Source organism: Strix aluco, chromosome 21, assembly GCF_031877795.1.
Source record: "Strix aluco isolate bStrAlu1 chromosome 21, bStrAlu1.hap1, whole genome shotgun sequence".
Taxonomy (NCBI): Eukaryota; Metazoa; Chordata; class Aves; order Strigiformes; family Strigidae; genus Strix; species Strix aluco.
The window spans coordinates 10,562,324-10,585,827 of record NC_133951.1 but is presented as its reverse complement, the minus strand read 5'-3'; the positions used below and the strand labels follow the sequence as shown (position 1 = coordinate 10,585,827).

The 23,504-nt window shown below is 43.1% G+C and overlaps 1 protein-coding gene across 1 annotated transcript in view; it reads right to left on the bottom strand.

Annotated features, from left to right (window-relative positions):
* The window catches only part of RHBDL3 (rhomboid like 3), a 70,348-nt gene that overhangs the window by 5,599 nt on the left and 41,245 nt on the right, over positions 1-23,504 (bottom strand). Inside the window, exons 4-8 of the mRNA XM_074846812.1 lie at positions 12,046-12,270; positions 11,182-11,330; positions 6,652-6,764; positions 3,800-3,900; positions 677-737 (exon numbers count right to left, since the gene is read on the bottom strand). Of these exons, the coding sequence (XP_074702913.1) occupies positions 677-737; positions 3,800-3,900; positions 6,652-6,764; positions 11,182-11,330; positions 12,046-12,270 (649 nt within the window). The remainder of the gene's footprint in view (positions 1-676; positions 738-3,799; positions 3,901-6,651; positions 6,765-11,181; positions 11,331-12,045; positions 12,271-23,504) is intronic.

Sequence of the window (23,504 nt, the reverse complement as noted above, 5' to 3'; positions counted from 1 at the left end):
TGCAGGCAGCACTGTATCCCCGAAGAGATGGAAAGGGAGAAACTGCCTTTTATGGTGAGCACAGGGAAGCTGCGAAGCCATGGCTATGTAAGCATTGTGGCACACAGACATGAGGTCTCCCCACTGGCTGGTCAGTGGTCTGGGTTTGTGGAAATGTAGATGGGGAGGGGGAATATCCATCTTTCAAAATTTATACCAAAATCATAAAAAAAAAAAAAAGAGTTAGACTTTGAAGACAATTGTCTGTGATGAATACATGGCTTAGTTTCCCTTATTGTGGCCACCCTACGGATATGGCTGGAAGATAACTCATTAATGTGTAACATGTATAATGCTACTGCCATGCCAGATAGGAAGCGCTCTAGGAAATGTAAGTATTATCATTATGAAAGCATTGTTTGTTTGCGAATTCAAAGATGAGATGTTTAAGTCCTAGATCTTCACAAATGCCACAAGCTACAGATGCTGGCTCACAACAAATCCTCATTTACAAATGCTTGTGTTGAAAGCCAAAATCTGCATCTGAGTGTGATGTGGTTTCTGCTGCCAGAAGGTCCAGCTGCAAGTTCCTACCAAAAGTGCTGCAAAGTCAAAACTCTCTGTATCAGCATGAACTCTTATGACAAGGACAAAGAAAACAGGACTGCACACGTGCCAAGTATTGCATGATACTTACTACAGATCAAGGCAACAGCCATGCGCAGCAGTTTGAATTGGCACTTCATTCCTGACCAGTTCTGGAAAAGAGACAAGGAAAACAAAGTGATGCTGCATGCAAACCTGGAGGGATTTTACATTCAAATCTACACTGGAAGAGCATCAAGGACAACCATCCCTTGAAAGAAACCCCTTTGCCACCTGGCTGTGAACTTTCCACTCACCACACCAAACACAGGTCTGTGAATCCCAGAGGACATAACCATGAAGGATATATTGCAGACATGTCCAACTTATGGACAGTCCATAACTTCTGTGGCTGGCAGTCTTACTGACTTTCCATGCCTGAGATCCAGCTGGTGTGGTGTGGTCCTTGACTGGCCTTGCCATTCTCTGTTCTTCAGACAGACTAATTTTTAACATGTTAGTATGTTTCACCTTAAATTCTGACTTTTAAGAATATTTGAATTTACCTACCCTGCAAAACCTTGTTGTAGTAGGTCACATCAAATAAAATTATGTTCAGTAGTACCTAGCATTCAACACAAGCATCATTCTGACTAACATCACACAGGCCATCATGATCCACTTGGAGGCCCCATACTATCACCTGTCAGGCCATTTCTCAGTGCATTCAAGCCCTACAGTGCTTTTCCAGTGCTACTGCCTGTACCTCAGGCTCCCTGAAATTCTGCAACTCAGATCTTCAGCAGAGCACACACAAATAATAAAGACCTCAATAAAAGCATACCAAGGAAACAGTCCCATAAGAAAGCCCAGATTTGGCCTCCTCTGTCTTCAGGCTTGGTCATTAATCAATATAGTGGAATAAGAATCTCTGCATGACAGAAATCTTGGGAGGAATGTTTATATTCCTCCTTTCCCACTTGCACAAAATTTCCAAGCAGAAGAAGAGATCATGTTCTGGGGAACTCAGATGTATGACAACACTATTATTATTACTAAGTGACTAAATGAAATTTTGCCTGTTGAAAGCAGTATGAGATACCACGCTAGGAAGGTTTCTTATGAAAAACTCCCTGTTCATCACATTGAAGGAATAAAAAAAAAAAAAAATTTGCTTGTAAACTCTTCAGCCTAACTTTAACAGCACCCAGTGACTTTTCAGGCTGCTGAAAAAATATTCTGCAATACATATTACATATATTCAAGTTTTATATGGTATCTGTCTGTAAATTATTTCTGCAAAAATGCAATCTCTACAAAATAAGTAACTCATTTTCTCTCTCCACACAAACACCTAACCCCGTCAGAAGGCTCTGAACTCCTGCTGATTAATACTGTGCTGCTTCCTTCAGTTTTCATTTCCATGTAGCTGTTTTGAATTCCTCCCCTCACACTTTTCTTTAGGGTGACATGCTTTATTGCTTCCTCCTGTTGGTTATTTTACATATTTAATTCCAATAATATTTAGTTTTTACAAGCAGGAATGTTTTCATTTCCTTTGGTTACCAGGAGGCACAAGGGAACAGAAGATTCAAGAGACCCTCTCTGCAACAGTGCCTCTTCTTCCCAGCACGCTCAAAGCACCTGTGCAAGGCTGTGTGCTTTACCAACAAACGGCCAACGTGCCTTTTAACACGTGGGAGCACCACATCTAGATACTAAGTGAGCAGAGAAAGGGGGGAAAGAAATGAAAAAAAACCACCATCAGAATGGGAAAGGCAGTAGAAGTAATTTCAGATGAGAAGAGAGACAGCGGATAATGAAGAAATAGAGATGCTAAGGTAACAATTGCTAAATAGATTTGGAGAAGGCCAATGAGTAGTGAAAGAACAGGCCACTCTGCAATGTTTTAAGAAGTCTGGGAAGGTAACGCCTCTGGCAGAGCCTCTTTCTCTAAAACAAACCAAAATTTCCTCCAATGTCCCCCTCTGACCCTGTGAATCTTGGTGTGAAGAAACCCTGTGTCTGCATTACCACCCTGTGAGACAGGGGAAACTCCCTCCTGCTTCTGTTGGCCCAGTGGCAGGGAACACAAACTGTACTAAAAATCACTGTGTATAGGGGGGCATTTCCCCAGTAGAAACCCTGTGGTACAGGGGTAGCCCCTCTCCTCCACTCCCTATCTCTCTGCCCAGCCACTCAACTGGACAACAGCTCCCAGCTCATTCATGCTCTGAAAAACTTGAAGACAGCAAAAGGAGTCCTGTTCTGCTCAGGAAATCACTAGCTTCCCCCACTGCCAGCTGCCTGGAGCAGCACTGCTGTGGGTTGCAGCCGGAGCCTGTTGACTTCACCACATACAAGCATTAAATACTAGGTTTTCTTTTAGGCTTGACACAAGTACCAGCACACACACGTTTTTCAGCATCCATATAACAGACCTTCTGTCTCTACTGCAGCCGACCCGCATTATCTTCCCACTCAGACCCAGGGGAGAACACATTACCATCATTTTTATGGTTATTCTGCTCTGACATTGCTGATACAGGACAGACATGCAACCCTGTACCACCACACACAAATCTCTCAGCAAAGCCCTTTTGCCCAGTGATCAGTTTAGGAGTCACACAGGCAGATGTGCTGGGCTTTGCCACCACCTAGCTGAGAACCTTGGATGAGCTCCTATTTCCAGGTCTTAGAGGAATGACGATGCGATGCTGGTATTTACTGATCTTTGTAAAGTATTTCATTAGGTGAAATGACAAAAAGATGCATCACTACTATGCCCAGGGTTCAGCTTCAGTCTGAGTTTTACAAATGGAGATCAGGGGGTATTCTGCACACAAATCCACCAAACACTAAATTTCCTTAGGTACCCACTGACATTACACGGCACATGCAGACAGAAACAGGACTGCAACTTCTGCAGAGCCAGTCAGCTCCTCCTTTTCCAAACATTTGTCAGCCCTTGCAAGGAGAGCTGACAGCCTGGAGTACACTGCTAAATCTTGGATTATCAGCATCTTTGGCTTCTCCTGGCAAGCTGCCAGTCATGAGGGTACCAAGCCAACTGCAGTGTAACATTTCTATTCCAGGACCACAACACGAAGACAAGAATCTTAACTGGGGCAAGCTCTGAATGACCAACAGCTGGGTCAGGCCCCATTTCCAATCCCCTTGGGCCACCAGACCTGGCTCACTTTCAAAGGGGTTAGACAGTCATTCCGGTACTCACCATGACTATATTGGCCAAGTGAGCTGAGACAAGAGCATACACGCCTCCAGAGGAGCCCACCACAGGCGCAGTCATATCAGCTACTGACACTGCCAGGGACCCTGGGAGAAAAAACAAGGGTTTGTGACAATTGCCAGCCAAATAAACACACTCTCTCCTACCCTACATCCTTGCTACTGCTTGTTTTGTGCTAATTGATGCAGGTCAGTAATACACAAAGAGAAGCGGAAAGGGGAAATCAATTGACTTGTGGAAGCTAACTCAGTCCTGTAGAACAGCTAAGACAGTGACTGATCGATTCTTCTGCACCTACTTTAAAAGCAGCCAAGCAAGGCAGAAACATATCTTCAAACATATGCCAAAAAAAGGCAGTTATACCCTGATTAAACTAACAAGGAAGCAGGAGACAGACAAATATCTGTGTCTGGATCCTCACCTGAAGATAAAATAGAAGTAGCTCCCATGCTGGCAAGACAAATATTTGCACAGCGAGAAGGAACTGGGGACTTGTAACTTAGCACAGGCCTCTGATCAGAGCACAGCCTGTTACTTATAAAACTTCAGAGCAAAAGTAACTAAAAATAATCTGGGTGGAGGCAGTAAACACAAGATAGCAAAATGACAGGTCAATCACATAAAGGCATCGCTAGTAACAATACATCCAAACATAGGCACTACTTCTCCTTATCCCATTTGAAGGCTTGGATCTGCTAAAAGCTCCTTTCATTGCAAACTTTAGAAGTAATTTAAGAAATAGAGACACAAAGGCAGACATGGTGTCACAAGGCAGGGATAATGAAGATCTTTGTGATGAGTGGGAATGGGAAAAAGAGACAATGGCAAATCTTGAGAGAGTCCTTGGTAGTACAGAATCTAACAAACTTCTTTCCTAATTGCTCAGCTGATTCTAGGTCAAGAAAGTGCTGAGGTTCCACCAGCCAACTCTGCTGATACCTCCTTCCTTCACTGTATGGCCCTGAGACTTCTCAGCTCTTAAACATCATCATTAATAACTCTATCCTGGTCAAAACCAGGACATAATGAAAAAGTTAATGAGAACTTAAGAAAGGAGTAATGAGAACTTGTAGTTAAGTCCTCAGACACTGCACTGAGTCTCTCTATCTCAGTCTCAACATGTCGTCTTAGTAAAGCCAGACAAATGAGAAAAAAACATAAAGTAGGGAATGGCCGCTGTGGCCTGTGTCTACATTTTACTGTTTATTCTTGATTGTCTAGGAGCTGTGTTATCTTTCTATTGCCAGATCCTCAGCATAAGTACGCCTCTTTCTCTCTCTCCTGGCACACGTCAAAGAATAAAGCATGTTTAATAATTGGCTAACAACTCAAAGAGGTATGGGTATCATAGAATGCTTTTCTGTGTGGGACTCTCCAGTCATGTTTGTAGTTCCATCCTGCACTAAGAAAGGAAGTTTTCCCTTTCCTTTGGCACCTTATTCCACAATTTATAGGTCATAAGGTGTGAAAGACAAGTCTATGAGGATGTGGCAGCTTATCTAAGGAAAAAAAAGGGGATCATTTGTGTAGCAGAAATGAACTAATAATGCTAGGTGGGCTAGTGAGCCTCACTCAGGCACTGGCTACAAGCCTCCAGAGCTCCAGACATTCAGCCCAACCCAATGCCCAAGTAAAACCTGCCTGTGGCCCTGCAGACCCTGTCAGCAAGTCCATGTCCACAGAAATCTGAGAGGCAGCTGGCAACTCGCAGTGCTGGCCTGGACTCAACTGCAGCAGATTCAATGCTCGCTTGCTTCGCTTACCTGCAAAGCCATGCAATGCGTATTTACACGTATATAAATGAAGCCCCAGGGTTTGGTAGATGGATCTATGTAGAAAAGCTTATGTCTGGAAAGTTGCTGATTGGGGACCACTTCAGTGCTTATTAAAATAACAGGCAAGGGACGGTGGAGCTGGTCTGCTAGCTCCTTTCTCTGAATTAAAAAGTGTGGTGTTTGTACTATGCCTGGTCCTGTGTCCTAGTCCAATTACTCTTTCCACAGTGTCTCTGCTAGAATGTAGGATTTATTAGTACCCAATGCAGCCCATTTTACAAAGATTTTATCTGCTCATTATGGAAAAAATAAAATTATGTAGCTGGAAGAAAAAAAAACCACCATAAATCTTGAACTACGGCAGTGAATCATTGCCTGAATTCCACTGTGAAGCCCTTGGTTTTTCTCACACTCTCCCCATTTTAATTAGATGTTGATCTATTGTCAGCTAACTTCCATCACCTCCAAACTGCTGGAAATGCTAGACATAAATAAAAGCAATACAGCACAAGCTAAAAATCAATCAAACCCCATGGCTTCATGATTAAATGAATTTCCAGGTTCCTGTGCACTGCTCACAACCTACAACCAAATACTTCTTGCTTAGTCAGGCTGTAGAAAACAGACAGCACAGGACAAATGGAGGAAGAACTGGCATAGAACCGGGGGGGGGGGGGGGGGGGGGTGGCGGGGAAGACTCTTCATGCAGGAATGCCTGTGATGCCACCTTTCTTCTAGGCCTCTATGGACACAAGAGGAAAGGAACAGCATGACTTCCACATTCAGGAAGACCATCTAAAGCAAAGCTATTGTAAAGTAACAGGTTGTTGGTGCTTTTTTTAGCAGGTCTCCTAAACACAGAGCCTATGGCTAGTTAGAAATAGATGTCAAATTGTAGCATATTCCCCACTTTCAGCCTCCAAAAAGAATTTCAATGCACAGAAGATCAGTGACTGCTCCTCTCCTACACCCAAATGTCACAAAACATTTATTCTACACAAAAGCCAGCACAGACCATTTTCAGATGCTTCTCCATCTGGGGCATCCAGAGGTGTTACCTACCTGCCACAACTCCAGCAATGTACACAAAGCTGATCCTTGCAGCTCCATGCACCATTTCCAGGGGAACCCCAACCAAGAGCTGAAGGACAACATTGAGTCCAAGGTGTTCTATCCTGCAGCAAGGAAAAACAACAGTTGTCCTCTTTTCTAACTCTTTGTGTCCCTTCTTTACCCAGGGATATCTTGGAAAGGAAATCAGAGAGCACCTGCTTCATGAAAGCAGGTTGTAACGCTGTGAAGAACAATGGTTCCCGAAAAAATCAGACTGAGACCTGCAATGTTTCTTCCCTCCTTACTGCTCATTATCCTTTTCATATCCACCCAGCTCTTGTCAGCCAAAGACCTCATAGCATGTTTGGTTCTTAGTGAGACTTTTTTTTTTTCCCCCCTTTTTTTTTTTTAAGTTACATGACTTGTCAAAAAAAGCAGCAAGATGGCAGCAGAGCCTGGAACAGAAGCCAGAAACTTGACCTGCTCCTCTCTTGTCACCTCCTAACGATACAGACTTTCCCTGCACATATTACACTGCCGTGCTGGGATACAGATATCAAGTCAAGAGCAAGGTAAGCCTATAAGTCCCAAGACAGTTGCCGTTTCCTTGTGACACATAATGCCGCCTTACTGTTTATGCTATCTGACCCTTACCCTTTTCTGCTGTGCCTACTGCAATGGGATCATGGTCAGAATGGGAAGCAGAGGGCATATTTATGGCTGGTTAGGTGCCCAGTGAGACGCAAGATGTATTCACTGAAGCTCTCTGTTCACCTACCCTTGTTCCCATTCCAGTCAATAGCAAAACTCCTGCTGAACACAATGGGAAAAGGTGGGCTGAGATTAGTCTTGTAGAAAACCCCGCTGTGCACATCGTGCAGGACCACTTGCAGCCTAAAGGTAGAGAGTATGACAGCTGAGACGTGCATATTTGGTAAAGACTCCAGTGCAACAGTTTTCTCCTGTGCCAAGTCAATGGTTTCAAAGCAAGTTCTTTGTTACTCTGATCAACAGTACTTAACAAAACTGTCTCGCCACTTTTCAAAGCTCTATACAAATATTTACCCATGCCTTTGCCATCTGCAGGATCTTCCAGTGAAGTAACAACAGCACCAGGCCCCTGAGCAAGGTCCTTCTCAACATCCTGCCAGTGTCTGAGATTCCTGGGCTCACAGGGCTGTGACCTTGCTGAATGGCCACATCACACTGGACCCCGGGGTATACTGGCTTCTGTATGAGAAGTGCCTGAGTCTGCTTACAAAGCAGGTGGATCTAAATGACACAGTGTTACCCTTAACGCAGAAGCCTAGCCATGTTTTGGGAGAAAGAGTGCAAAGTAGCTAATGCATTGAAAACCTACATCCTATTTTATACAAGAAAAGGATTGCTCACAGACAGCCACTACCAATCTTTGGTTTAAGTTACACGCATTTTCACTGTTTTGGTCTTTCTTCATGTTACCATAGCAATTTCCCATATACATGAGAGAAAAGCGCTGATGGCGAGATGCAGTAATGACAGAACAGTCTCATAAATGAGAATTTAAAGTTGGACCGGAAAAAACTGCTGGAAATGATACTGCAGGAAACAGTCCTTTCCGGATATCTTAATAGGTTTGTTTACAGTGAATTTCTCTCCAAGGATAAATTTCTCTCCTGCATGAGACACTCAGCACTTCAATTTGTCATCATGGGAAACTGCTGCATGTAACTGAGTTTTTTTACTACCCTGCTCAAGACTTCTGAAGCCACAGGGCATGGGCATATTCTGGCACTCATTCTGATCCCGCATGTTCACAGAACTTAGGAACTAAATTAGGAACAACCAGCAAAGGTCAAACTGAGATCACAGAAAAGAGTCAAAGCATCCAAGTGCCCTTTTACAGAGGGGAGGGAAGAAGCTTTGGCTGGCACACAGTCAACGTCACGAGGTGGCACCTGACATTTTCACACAAAGCACTGGGTCTTATTTTTCAAAGGAAGCTTTTGTAAGAGCTCAGCAAAGTTTATCCTAGACTCTAAAGTGACTGCTTTGATTCACAGCTGTTCTTAAAAGACTTTCCACGAGCAATCCCATTCACTTCTCCTCCCCATCATGCTAAGAGCTTTGAAGGCTCCACAGTCAATAAGCACCCATAAAATATAATTAGCCTTTGCCAGTGCTGAATGCGTCATTCTTGAAATGACAATTTCATTGATTTATTAAAGACTTTCTCCTTCCCCAGGACCAAACAAATGGGACTGAGCATCAATGCAAGTCATTAGTTATGGCAGTGTTACAAATACATGGGCCCCAGATAATCAACGTCTGCTTTTTGTGAAAGCAGAAGGGCAGAATTTACAACTTTTCCTGCCTTTTCATCCGTTGACAAAGCTCCCGCCATCAGGACCAACACACAGCCTGTGCATTTTTGGAATCTTTCTAGAAGCACAGCCAGCCAAACCTTAGCAACTGCTGTCTTCTCGGACACCTTCCGGCTGTCACTTGCTCTTCAAAAAAACAGACCAAGTGCACTAAATGAAGGAGCAGTCCACATTACCATTTTAAAGTCTCAGCTGGAAGCAGGATAACAACAGAACCCATGGCATTGTGTTAGCCTCTCATTTGAAAACGAGAAGAGAATGATGGGCTTCCACTAACAAATGTTATTACCTTTCCAAGATTTATCTGTTCTCCTGATATAAAAGGAGCTTAACACATAGAAGTTAGCAACAAATGAACATTTAGACTAACTCCAGATAAATCATGGGGTTTACTGTTTCAGCAGGACTCTCCACTGTTTTGGAGGCTGTGTAGCTTAAGAACTTGGAATCCATCACAAAAACAATGAGTCTCCTGCACACCACCTTCTCCACTGTCCATCTCTGAGCCAGCCACAGATGTGAAATAAATCTGAGAAATTTTTCAGTCAGGAAGTGTGAAGAACATGAGAGTACTGCCTCCTTTCACGGGAAAGGGTGACCTTGCACAGGTTAGGAAAGCATGCCACAGCTGATACAAGAAGACATGTAAATGCTGCAAAAATTGTCCTTGTGCAGGTGCTTCTCTTCAAACATATCCCAAAACAGTCTGTGGTTACATAAGTGATAAAGCAGAACACCACCACCAGAAAAAAGCACAGATATAAATTAGCTAACATTAGTTCAAATCAAATGTTTCTTCCAGTTTTCCCCACATCCTCAGTGATGGAAATTTCCAATTCTCATTTTCATAACCAGCCTCACGGCTAAGCCCAATAGTCTCCACTTGCAGACTGAAAGCTATATACAATGGACTTTTTGGAGGAATTTAGCATGCAGAGTACAAATGTTGCCATATTCAGAAGTTTCATCTGTAAGTTTTTCTTACCCTCCCCTTGGGTCCTATGGTTTTTATTCAGAGATCTGGGGCACATCTTATGCTCAAAGGCAATTACACAACGAGGAAGTTATTCCATGGCAGAGAAGAGACATCAGCATCCATCAGAGACATGGAAAAAGGAAAAGATCAGCTTGATCTTTCTGGCCTTTCATAGGAGAACATTGACTGATGGGGATATAGGCTTTCTATTTAAGAACAAAGAGGCTTTATCTAGTTTCAAATTATAAACTACTACTAAAAAGCTTGTTGCTGTGATTTTTCAATGACAGAATTAAAGAAAATTGCAATTATCTGCCAGGAATGTGTGAAAATAATGATCTGAGAAACTACTCAGAGGGGGTAGAGTGTTTTGTACAGGGATGAACTTTCCTGTGACACTCACTCATCACCATGCCATCACAAACATCACACAATTAAGTGTCTTGGAATCTTGGGAGGACTAGCACAGTTGAGAAGCACAGAGTTAGAATCCCCACACCTTATATTGTCTTCCCAAGTCTGCTACATACCTCCTATGGGATGAAGGAGGATTCATCTTACTGTGCACCTTCATTTTGCATTTTGCGTTAGATGGACCATTCTCTGTCCATCTGGTCAGTCGAGATTGTCAACTCTTCAGGAACACTGGTGTTTCTACAGTGTGTACAATATGGGAGTTCAATCTTGACTCAGGCTTCTAGGCATTATCTCAGTCCCTACAGAAGGGACAACATTACTAAGCGATGACATACCATAGGCACAGGGAATTTAATTGACTTTTCCAACCTCAACTAGGAAGTCTAGCAAGAATACACCATGCAGTTTTTAAATACCAGTCCAGCATCTTTCCAGACTTGTTCTACCACTTGTACAGCTCCTCTAGAGGGACACTGGACTTCAATCTGTTGAGTTTTAGGAAGTACACACTGGGGAAGTGCACAATAAGAGGAAGGTGTGGTCCCAACACTGCTGGGGAGAAGAGTAGCATCTGCTAAGTTCCTTATGTTGCCTCCTCCCTTCAGAGAGCTGTGAAGGTTTGCCCCTCATTGCCCAGCACTCAACAACAGCTTCAGATTTTTACACGCAATTTAGAATTGATTTTTAAAATTTTATTTCTGAGCTGATTCTGTCACTTCCTCCTCCTCCCTCTCTCTGGGGAACCTGAACTGTGGGGAATCTGCACAGTCTGTATGTACTCACCCTGCATGCATGAATATGTAGGTTAGGTACCTCCAAGCCTGAGCACGGAGCTGAGGATGGTAAAGTAATGCATTCTTCAGGTATAAGGGGTGACTGACTTGCAGCACAAATCTGTCTAATACCACCCCGTTGTAAAGAAAAAAGGCAACCTAGAAGAGTAGAGAGATTCCTTGGTTAGCAAATGCTTCTCTCGCTGAAAAGCACTTTGTAGCTCAAAACCATGGAGAAGTGTCGAGTGTACAATAATTTTTCTCCCATTTGACAGCTCCACACAGCATGAAAGTTCCTTGTTTTGAGGAACCTGCAACACATTGGTATAATTCTATATGTGACTTCCCATAACACACCAGCCACTGAGTCAGAGGAACTCAGCACCCTACTGATCAGTGCCATATTATATCCTCCTCTGTGCTTATTCGAGCACATTACTCAGCAATTGTGCAAAGATCTCATTTGGGCAACAGATGAGCAGGTCAGAATATTTAACCCAGTTTCTTTTTCCTCCTTTTTCTCTCCATTCACAGAACAGAGGTAACCATATAGGAATTTTTCTTCTAATTCCATTATTTGAATTACCACTTTCCCTAGAACTGTGCTGATTTTCACTCCTCAAAAAGTTTTGCTCTAGTTTCCCAAATTCTGTGGTTTCATATAAAAATTGTTTCACTGACTTAATAACTGTGCTTGGAGACAGATAGGATCACAGTCTCCATACACACATACAGGCAAGCCAAAATGACTATCAGCTTCATGCCTGTCCTCGTCTGGGTCTAAACAAGTCCCACTCTAGCCCTTGTTCATGTCCCAGCAAAGCCTTTGGCAGTATGGGGTGGGCTCCCAGAGAGAGGGCATTAAGGTACTTGCCTCTACAATAGTGATGGTAATCATGAACCAGGGTGGAGGGCAGCAGGTATAGCTGTCGTAGTACCACTTGCGGTCTATCTCTCGTGGCAGGGTTTCATACGCAACATGCCGGATCAGCCTCTGTGAAAGGCTCAGCCCCGTTTCCTCCAGCAGCGCCTTGCTGCACAGCCTCCTGTTCCCCTGAAGTATGGCTTGGCGGAAACTATTCGACCTTTTGTTGCTCATCTGGAAAAAGAAACAGAAGAAACCATGAGGACAAAGCAAGGTCTGGCACAACCATCCCGGGAGATTAGTGCCAGTTTGGCAGCACCAGATCCAGGCAGGGAAGAGAACCACCACCAGTCTGGAGGTTTAGGAACCAAGTCTCAGGATGATCACTGCATGATCTATACGGGGTGCAAGGAAAACCAGTACCAGGGTCTGCTATTACAATGGCAATAAAGGAGGTCAGGGCAGAAGACTGGCAAGGCAGAGCAGAGGCTGCTGATGCACCTGGCTGAGCTCTCTGGTCCATTCTCCAGCCTTCACCAGCAGTTACCATGATCCATATTCCTGTGTTCTCCTTCCCTCAGCTCCCCCTGCTCTATCACACTTCCCTGCACTTGCCATCTCTTGGGATAGAAAATTTCTTGAATGTAGCAGCAGGTGCATTCACAGCATGTAACCCTTTAGTTCTGGTCCTTGTTGGCAGGAGGGACAAAGAAAATTATCCCTTTGTGTAAAATAAAACCGCATGAGCAACAGCAACAAAACAACAAACTAAACTGGTGTACAGGCTGTCTTAGCTGCTGTAAGCTTGTAAGATGAAAGGATTTATTCTTTTAAAACAGTTATCCTCAGAGGGGGCAGGCTTTGAGATGTTGCAGGCTTTGGAGGATACAGCTAATTTGTATACACTTTATCATCCTATATGCATAGAATTAGCTGTCTATCTTTTTGAGTATACACTTTCCCAATTTGGATGCATAATTAAAGCAACTGCATTTGCAAATTAGGCAGATGGAATTTTATGCCTAGCCTGCTTGAGAAAAAAAAAAGAAAAAAAAAACAGGTCTGAAAGAGCTTGCTCCAAGATTTGGATAACTGCTAATTAGCCCTGATGTCAAACAAACCTGCTGCATTAGAGTCACTGTCTGTACTGGCTGAATCTTTGGCAGGAAGGCTTAAAAGGCTAACTATGCATAAAGACCACTGTAGTGGGACCTTTTACAGTAAAAGGCAGCAAAGCAAATGTGACAGCCTGGTCCTTCTTCTGAAAGGACTGATCTCAGAAACCATGGGCATCTCCAGTCTCTCAGAACCAAATAAAAGACGATGTTCAACAGCACTGGCTTCCAGTTGTCTTGGATCACACTGGTTTCAGCTAATATCCCAAAAACAGAAAAGCCCAGAGCTTGTGCTCTCAGAGTGCCCAGGCAGCCAGGTAATTGTTCCAAGCTGGACCAAGCTGCTTAAAACACCATAATCACTGCAGGGAGCCACCTCCTCCTGTTAATCACCAGAGGAAGGCCAAGGGGCCACCTGAGGTGAAGGCCCATTCTCCCAGCAGCCACCCATCCCTCCTTAGTCTTCTGTTTGCAGCCTGTCCCTCCAGTGCAGAAATTCACTGACATGACAGCATTGATCTATTTCATGTTTTTTGAAACTGGGGAAAAAATAATTGTTGTTGTTCTTTTTGAGTTGTTTTAGTGAGGAAGAATGTTTACCCTAAAAACTCTTTCCTTTGCTCATTCATAAAACACTTGTAAAAGAAGACTTCTGGCAAAAGAAACAGAAAGGGCAAAGAAGAAAAAATTCTGTCCACAAATACCTTTCTTCCAGTCTTCTCAAGTCTATCATCCAAAAGCTTTTATCTAAAATTAGGGAAGATGATGGGAAAAAAAATGTTGGGGATCTTCTCTTGCATTCAGAAAGCCCGCTCATACTGAAAACCAATATTTTCATAGAGAAACATCCACCAGGTCTAAGGCTTCCTCAGAATTTGTGAGACTCTTTTGGGTAGATGACAGACATACCTCTGTTTCAAAAGCTACCTTTAACCACCTAATGACCTCATGGTGTCCACAGAATAAAGCTTTGCTCCGGGTTAGTTCAGAGCAGCCTGTTGGAGACATACTGTGCATGCTCCCTCACCGAGTTCATTCTGTTCTCTCTGGTTTCCTCCTCTTGTGGACGAAAGTTCAGACTGAAACTATACATTTGCCTGCTACAGATGAAGATACTGGACAGTTGACTGAAGCTGCTGATATGCTTATTCTAACCACAGTGATAAGTGTGATTTTCCTGCCTACCACCGAATGGTCAGTGTTTTTCCCTGCTGCAGAACTTTGGTGGAAAATTTACAATTTACAGAGTCAACCAAAGAAAATCATCATTGCAGTTCACATCAAGAAGTGCTGACCACCCTCAGCAGATGATCACCTCCTCGCTGTAGAAACTTGTGAGAGAGATGGGCAGGAAACTCCAAAGGCCGCTGACGTTCATGTCTGTGCTAGGCTCACAACAGAAATTTCCTTGCATTTGTTCAGCAGAGGATCCTAACACAGGCACCACTGAGCCCGTCCGTTATTGCTGAGCATGGCAAAAAGGGACTTGGTCAGTTCAATCACCTGAAATCAGCACAGCCCCCACAGTCCAGTGTCCTTCTCTGCATTACTGGTAAAGAGCCCAAATAACAGCCAGGGCAGTGCAAATTCATCAGCATGATATTTTCTGAAGGTGTTCTTCAACATACTAAAGACAAAACAGAAGGGAAAGGCTGTCTTAGTTTTGTTAAGAGCAGGATATTGCAGGATCAGTGTGGAAATCACACCTCAGATGAACAAAGCCTCTGGCTCTTCTGGTTAGGCGGGAAGCTGAACCTCACAACACTAAGCAACTTGCCAAAGGCCACACACTAGAGTTAGAAGAATCCAAGTTGCATGACTTCTCTGGTCGCTAGGCTGCACTGCTTTCAAGCCCTTCTGTTCAGCAGAAAGCTCTGCCTTCCTCCTCCAAGAGAGGAAAATAAACCACAGGACCTTCCACACCTCACATAGAAGCTAAAATGGAAGCTCATGACAACACGATTTCCTTCTAGGAATGATGAAAGACAGTCGCAGCTTTGTTCCCTCGACTGTCTGTTCTCACACCCCATTATTTTTACAAGCTGTTCCATATTGGTTGTTTCTGGCCACATCTGGATGACAAAATGCCAAGAGTTATTTAAACTGGTCATGATAGAAAAACAGTAAATGTTGATATTACAAGAGCAAGGGAAGCCCGTGGACAAAATGCTGATAGCTCTCTGGGGAGCATATGTGACTGCTGGAGAAAGACCTTGTATGCCTCAACACACACAACAAGGTTATTTCTATACACTGTGAGGCACTGCCGGTTGGTAGACTCTCTGAACAACAGGTATGGATGTATCACATCAACTGCACTTATAAGTAGCAGGCACAGCCTCTTCCTCCTAGTTGATTTTTGGTAGACCTCCACAGATACTGTGAGATAGGCACAGAAAAACACATAAATGGATTAAGAGTCTCTAGGGTTTGTCAACACAAACAAAAGTAAATGCCTGATGAATCATTTATGGCTATCTCGGATACGAGGTCATGGGATCAAAGTGTCCAGAGATGGAAAATACCTTTGAAGTCAACTTCTTAGGTAGCTGGAATCCTGTCCCAGGATAGAGGTTCTACTGGGGATTCAAATTCATCAGCTCTTAGCAAAGAGGCAACAAGAAAACTGCCTGCAAATTAAATGGAGCAGGTTGCGAACTGATGCAGTCTTGCAGAACATAGGGAGGTATCCAGCACCAACTGTATTCTTCCCAGATTGCAATGCACCAGCAGACCCCACGGAAGGAACGTGACTTTCAAGAAGCAAGACACTCCCTGCATCCACCAACAACAGTAGGTGCTGTGTCAGTGGGAGCCAGATTTCAATTTACCCAGAAAATTAAAAGCCTTTGGTACCCATAATTATAACTCTAACTCTTCAGAGTTCTTAGCACTAACTAAACTTCCTGTCACCTCAGGCAAGGACATAAAAATATTTGTCAGGCCTCCTTTAGGGCAGAGGACATGGAAAGAAGGTTCAGGTTACCTCTAAATGCTGTCATCTTGGTATGGTTTTACACGCAGATGAGGTAGGGATACACAGTGTCAGGAGCATACCATGTGTGCTGAAAAGCCCCCACAATCCACCAAGATGTGGATGACTGGATGTACTAAGCACCTGTTAAAATTAGGCCTCTCAGTAAGAAGACATCCTGCTGGTCCCCACCTGCAATCATTGCCCATCACACCAACAAGGAAATGATCTCCAAAGAGGCAGCAAAGCTGACTGCCAGGGCTTAAGCAAACACAACAGTCCTGGGCCTACTCACATTACCCCACAGGCCTCTGGATCATGCTCTTAATCTCAAGCTAGGAGGTGATGGGCATGAGGAAAGACAGAGGATTAAGTCACTACTGCTGCTCTCATCAACTCTTGATGAGAAGCCTATTTTGTTCCTCAGACTGACTTTGGAAGACTCAAATCTTCCCAAACAGAGAGTCTCACATATGGTCACAATTTGCTGACTTGATTTAGGAATTACATAATATTGGTATTTATGAGCCAAGTATTTAATCATCAGCTGAAAGAACACTGGGTCCATTGTTGGCCCGCACAGGCTCCAGAAGCTCAGGGCAGCCCATCCCACTTCTCTTCATGCAATTGATCTGGGACTTCCTTAATGAGCGTGATATTAAAGCTGCAGGCAGATGGGTACAGCAAATACTATGTGGAAAGTGAAGGTAGAGGTGGGGAACAACACATTCCTTTAGTCCTTCATGCCTGCAAAAAGTTATTATGCAGAGAGAAAGAAATTTCCCTTGCAAAACAGCCAAGTTGACATGACTGGTAACCATGCACTGCCACCTCTGCCCTTTGGTATTACCATACCAAAACAAAACAAGGCTTAGTGCTACAGCTCTGCTCAAAGGATGGGTTTGATACATCTGTCAGAAAGGAGAATTTTTTCCTACTTAGATCTGAACCTGTCTTCAACACTGAAAATGTCAAAATTTAGGATAAGAGTCCTTACTGTCTAGTGTGGGACAGTGCCAAACTTTGGTGAAGCACAAAGCCCTGCTTTTGTTCAGCACATATGCCAGTCTAGAACTAGTCTCAGATAATCTGCAACTTGCAATGGAAACGTTGCCACAGTCCATTCCCACTGGCAGACCAATTTCTCTGTGTTTCTTGGCTATCTGCACTACTGGTGCTGCCTCAGATAATCAACAGCCAAGTCATGTAGCATTTCCCCATCTCCAGTTCCATGGCTTGCGTGGGGCACAGTACCCTTTTTATGGTTTTTATTCAACCTCACTTAGGAGGTTTTGAAAAACATGGATTTCTGCCCATTACGTATTGGCATCTTTAAGGCTGGTCTACAGCTATTTTTAAACACATAGAACACTGTGACAGGCAATACATTCAGCTCTCCAGCTCTGATCCTCCAAGACACAGAACACTAAATCAGAAGTTAGCACAAGCTTTTTAAAAGCCTCTGTCAGCTCCAGTTTTACAACCCACTTTACTTACAAATGCAGCCTCTCCAATCAATTTTGCTTTCAAGATTCACATTTATTTCCTTCCCTCACTACACACTTCTACAAAATGCTAATGTGGGTAAAGACGGCTTCTCCCAAAACGCATAGCTCAGCATCAAGTTCATCTGTCACAGATGTTCACATCCTCCGAGCCAACCTGGTAGCACTTTCCCAAACAGTATCAAATGGAAAAAAAGCAACTACCAACATCCTGATTTGCTCTGAGGATTCAAGAAAAGCTAGAGGCAGGAGAGGCCAAATAAATTATTCTGGTCATTGCAGGGGTATTCCTTGCCCAAGGTTTTGCCTGGACTCCTATTAAACATGCCAGGCTTAGACCTTCCAACACTTCCATTGGAAACGGTAAAACCACATTCAGATTTCAAGGTTAATTGCAAGAACACTGCTTGTAGGACAAGACTAACATTGTGGTTCAAATAACATTGTGTCAAAACACAGCAAGTTTGAATCTTCAAACCCCTCAACACCTGTTCCATTTTTCATTGGTGCTGGGAAGGATTCCACAACTGAAATTAATCCCGATTTAATTTTGTGAAGCAAAATTTTTAAAAATATCTTTATAACATTTCCCACTCACATGTGTATTTTAGATACATACACAATTAAAACAACCATTTAAGTTGACATAGTGCTTCTCAAGTTTCAACTGTACATGATTGAAAACAGCTGAGGAATCATGGTTAAGGATGGAAATTTCTATGCTAAGTTCCACTTTAATTGGCATAAAGATTATTTGCCAGACTAGTTCACTTGGAAGAAAGTTCTCTCTTCTGCTGCTAGGCTTAGCCAGTATCTAAAGGACTCAGATCAATGTAAAAGCTGAACAAACTCCAAAAGCAGCTTTTGCATCCTGGTTATTAAGTTTCAAGATACTCAGCTGGCCCTGTGACAGCTTTTTTCCCTCTTCAGGAGATGCACATAGCACTTACAACATCAAAAATCACAGGTTTTCTCCAAAACAGGAAGGAAAATGTGAAGGCAGTGTGAGGCACATTTGACAGGAGGGGTATCCAGCTCCAAGAAATGCTCCCTAGAGTAAGAACTTTGAACCTCAATAAGGGCTTTAACACCCTGAGAGGTAAGAGATGGATAAGGACACAATCATGTGACCACCCTCATCCATCTCTTGAGAAAACCTCCTCCTTACTCCTAATAGCATAATATTAGATCAAATACTGAAGAGATTTTCTAACCTTTTTTAATTAAATATTTATTATTATACCTCTGAATAAAGGCCAGGAAGAGAGCTCAGAAATACTATACTTTCAGCCAAGACAGTGAATCAAGGACAGAGGGAACACTTAAAGGGGTGTCCCATTAGAAGCTGAAGGACATCCCTGAGGACTCCAGATGGGAGTCCTCTTGATGCTTGGCAGAGGATCTGCCCTGGTTCAACAGTGCAGCTAATTGGAAGCACAGAGGGTAAGAAATGGAGCTATAAAACCTGCAGCTTTGCCTGCAACAAACCTTTCCAGATTAACAAGTTAGAACAAAACAACAAACACCGGACAAAACCACTAGAACTGAAGTTCCGGGTTATTCTGCAATAGCCTTTTAATCTTAAAATGCTCAGTAGAAAGCGAACAAGGATTTAGCAGGAAGAGGAGATATTAATTTGGGCAAACTTTTGTCTTGCTTGGGGATTCCCCTGAGAACTGGAGATTTAGGCTTTATTGCTTATCCTCCCAGTGACTCAGGTAATAAAGAATTATATACAGTTCCTGCAAAGCCTTGTTCACCTAAGCATTCTATGCAGATTGCCAGCTGGTTCAGTAAAGGACATGCAAAGACACTGGAAGTGGAATTTATAGCTACCTTATGACTGTGCTACAAAGTACTTCTAAGTACCATCAAAAAAAACCTCAAGCAAATTGTGGTTTAAAGGACCTCTCTCACCTCTCCCCCACAAGAATACAGTATGTAACTTCTTAAATCTCACCTCCACAAAGATAATAGAACCTTCCTGGTGCTGTTACATAGACACTCAACAAAGCCAAAAGATAAAATTCTTCTTTTTAAAAAAGTTATCTCTCTTCCTAGTTACTGCTTTCAGCGTTTCCCCTCATTTCAGTCCAAGCCAGGTAGGAAGAAGTATCCCAAGTAAAAGTGTTACTATTGCAAGCACTGAAACAGCAAAAGCAAGAATTACTCCCCTTTCAAAGCAGGAAGAATCACCATGACAATCTACAGGCACACAGTGTCCCCACAAGGGGCAGAACCAAGCCTTACTTTTATCACTGAAGTGGCTAATAAAAACAAATGGCTTCCAGACACCTATTATTGAAAAGTGTCTCAAGAAAAGTATCAGCAGCTACTTTTGAAGCCTTGGAAAGCAATGGAAAAGCAGGCTGGAGTTAGAGCAAGAGGGAATAGAGAGCTAAAAGAACAGCAGGAGGGGTTCAGCACCTTGTAGAACTGGTCTTTCTGACATGGCTTGCTACTGCCTACTAAATCCTGTGCCCAGCTGGAGATATGTCCCTCCTCTGCTCTGTTAAGATAAAACAAAGTTGAGAGTTTGGAGAAAAGTCCTTTAACAGACCCAAACAAGGTGAACTTTTCATTTGGTGACTACTGATAGGGAGGGTGTGCTGCTATCCTGCAAAAGGAAAACTAAGTCAGAGAAGGTGCTTTAATGTCCCCTTTTAGTGGCGTTAAGTGGCCAGCAGAAGGTCTGCAGAACAACTGCAACACACATGTGACTCTGAGGGGGGAAAGAAAAAAAAAAAATTAAAAAAATCCCTCTCACAGATGGAAGGGCTTTGCAGCCTCTAAGACATGTATTTTAATGGCTACCAGCCTACATGCTGTGCTTTTCACAAAGCAAAGGGAAAAGCACTGTCGAGTTCAGAGAGAAAACTGCCATCCCCCTGTGGAACATGGCTGCTAATTCCTAGTGGCACAGGTCAGTTTAAAATCTAATTAAACTTCATTGGTTCTTTAAAGAAAAAGAGCAAAAAAACCTCACCACCCACATCCTATTACAGCTGAAACAGACTCAAGAGAACCCCATTTAATGACACCATCAGTGGCATTTTAAAGGTTTTATCCTTACCAAATTTCAAGTAATTTGTCTAGAAGGGAAAGTTCCCAACACAACTTCATTAATTCCAAGCACGCTAATTCCACACCCATAGGGCTTCAACTCAGGGCTGTGCAAAGGTATTAGCTTGTTCTAAACACATACATAAGTTTAACCATCCTTAAATTGAGTACATCTTTAAGTATCTTTCTACACTGCATTAGACTCCTACAAGTCTACAAAAGTGTTAAAATTAGAATGGGAATTCATTATATTGCTATATTTTTTCTTTAGGATAAGCCACACAATAAGTTTCTATAGACTGATGAAGCTGTAAAGTGCAAGTGAAGGCCTCCACTGAACCAGCTCGTTTCCCACTTACAACATTCTAGGACCCACTTTGGACTCACTGTTTTTGTTTGTGGATTGTAACACAATCCCAAAATATTTTATCCCTTCAGCCAGTCCTTCTTGCTCTTCAAACTACACAGGCCTACACAGATCACCCTGCTTAGGACAGTGAAGCTAGCATCCAGATCTTAACCTTTGTCTTTCTACAGCATCCACTAGCACAGACAGACCATAAGACTCGGGGTAATCACTTCTCCTTCACCTCCCATATTTTATCTTGGTTTTATGACTCCTGCAATATTTTGACATAACAACTGCCCCTCTGAACATCCAGCTCAACAGCATATAGCACAAGACAGCCTACCACTAACAGCTAATCATGTTCCAGCCTCTTCCATGAAGTAAGAAACTACTGCAAAGATATCTTCCTCTCACCTTCTCTGATGGCCAACAGACCTGTGTATCTGTCACTCGTGAGGAGGAAGAGTAGAGGCTGCAAATTTCTTAGCCTGCATCTACAGTTTTATTTCTTTACCTTGAAGATGCAGGATTTGCAGTCTGGCAGCACACTGAGCAAGTCACAGAGAAATCACAAAACTAAAGGAAATCTTTCTCTGGAGGGTAAAGTGTGCTGGCGCCAGCAAAGTCTGGATTAGGGTGACCTGATTATTGTTACACAGTGCTTAACAAAATGCATGTTGTTCACGGAAAATGAGGTAGAATTAGCTTGCCCCTAGAAGCTAGCAAGGCCAGGGAAAGCAAGGCAGATGTTAATTCTTGATCTGGAAAACAAAGGATGTGCATTTAATTAGCTAATACATTTTTGCTCACTACTGAGATGCTACATCAGCCTCAAGTTACCATAAAGCTACAGCTAAACATTTCTGTTGGAAGCAGCAGTGTTTTCTTTTTCCCCAAGTCACATGAACTCTGCCTCAGAGCTTACTAATTCCTTCCAAACCTGCTGAAATACCACTGCCTTCAGGGAACAGCTTTTGTCCTCAGCTCTTCTAGACCAAACACATCTCCTCAAGCAAATGCTCATCAGAAAGCTGGTTCCCCAGCACCTGGCTCTTCTTCCACTGGAGAACTGCCATTGACTTTGCCAAAACTGCGAACCCCAAAAGAGATGCAACTCTTACCTCCTTCCATCTGCTGGAGAAAGACCCATGAGGCATAAACAGGCTTACACAAGTTTCACAAGAAGTCTTTTGCAGAGCCAGGAACAAAACTTAGGTCCACCTGACTTCCAGTCTTGCCCTTTGAACATGAGATCTGTAGCAGGGACAGAGACACCTTCAGTGTGCGCTAGGGGCACCTCCCAGGGTAGCGCCAGTGGAATGGGGGACAGCCACATTCCCTTCCCCCTCAAGTCCTCCTGCTCCATGCTGGCAGATCCAGTCTGCACCACACTGAATGCACTGAGGTCAGCTTTTGCAACACATTTGGTTCAGAAGTGATCTGTAGGCTTGCGCTGGCAAAGAAATCTTGGGCTGCAGAACAGATTTTGCTTTAGTCTCAGTGTAAGCTGTGATTTACTTTTCTAGCAAAAGCTGCTTTATTAAACATGAGTTCCTGTAAAACTTTCCCTTGTCCAGAGCAAGGCTAGGAATTACCTACCTGATTTTCACAACAAGAGAATATAAACTACCACCACAGCCTGAACTAGCTCCATATTGCCCCTCCGTCAAGCAAAGTAAGGTCTCAGAAGCTCCACTGCACCCTCTTGCCTCTGCTCACATGTCTGAAGAGAAACACATTGAGAGGGTGAGAAAGTTGTAAAGCTATGATCCAGCCCATCCAAAATAGTAATCCACATTCTCAGGCAGAGAATACAAGGAAGGTTTAGCCAGAGAATAAGAGACTGAGTCTCTTCCAGGGCATCACTGGTCCCTGCTCTTTAGCTCTGTTACAGTTCACAGGATATTATGCAAAGTAGTCCAGGACCTCCAGCAGCAACTGCTGTTCAGCAAGGATCCCAGCAAATAACATCTCAACTATAATTACCTCCTGGCTTGTCTCCTCTCTAAAAGTAGCAAAGTTAGTTAAACAGCTTTGTTCATTATCTCCTCCTGTGGCCTATGCTGTTCATAGTCAGAATTTTCACCATGCATTTTTAGCGCCTCTCTTCATGACATAGAAAAGCAACCAGACAACAATATGTACAAGACGTCTCCACTTGTACAGGAAACACTTGTTATTCTGCACTGCCTCAGACACAGGATAAGAAATCCCACCTGAAACTGCTTTCTCCCATTCTTTCAAGACCTAGTGTAGAAACAAAAATGGATACAATTACAGCACTGTGTTTTACAACTACATGAGATAAACCTCATACAGACAGAGGAGAAATAATTCCCAATGAGTTGCCTATCCGATTTTTTTTCAGGCCCTTCTGTTTTGTAGATCATACCAGCAGTCTTCATCTTTCCTGAATTTATTCATTACTCAAATTATTTACTGAGTGATTTCTAGGGTCTATT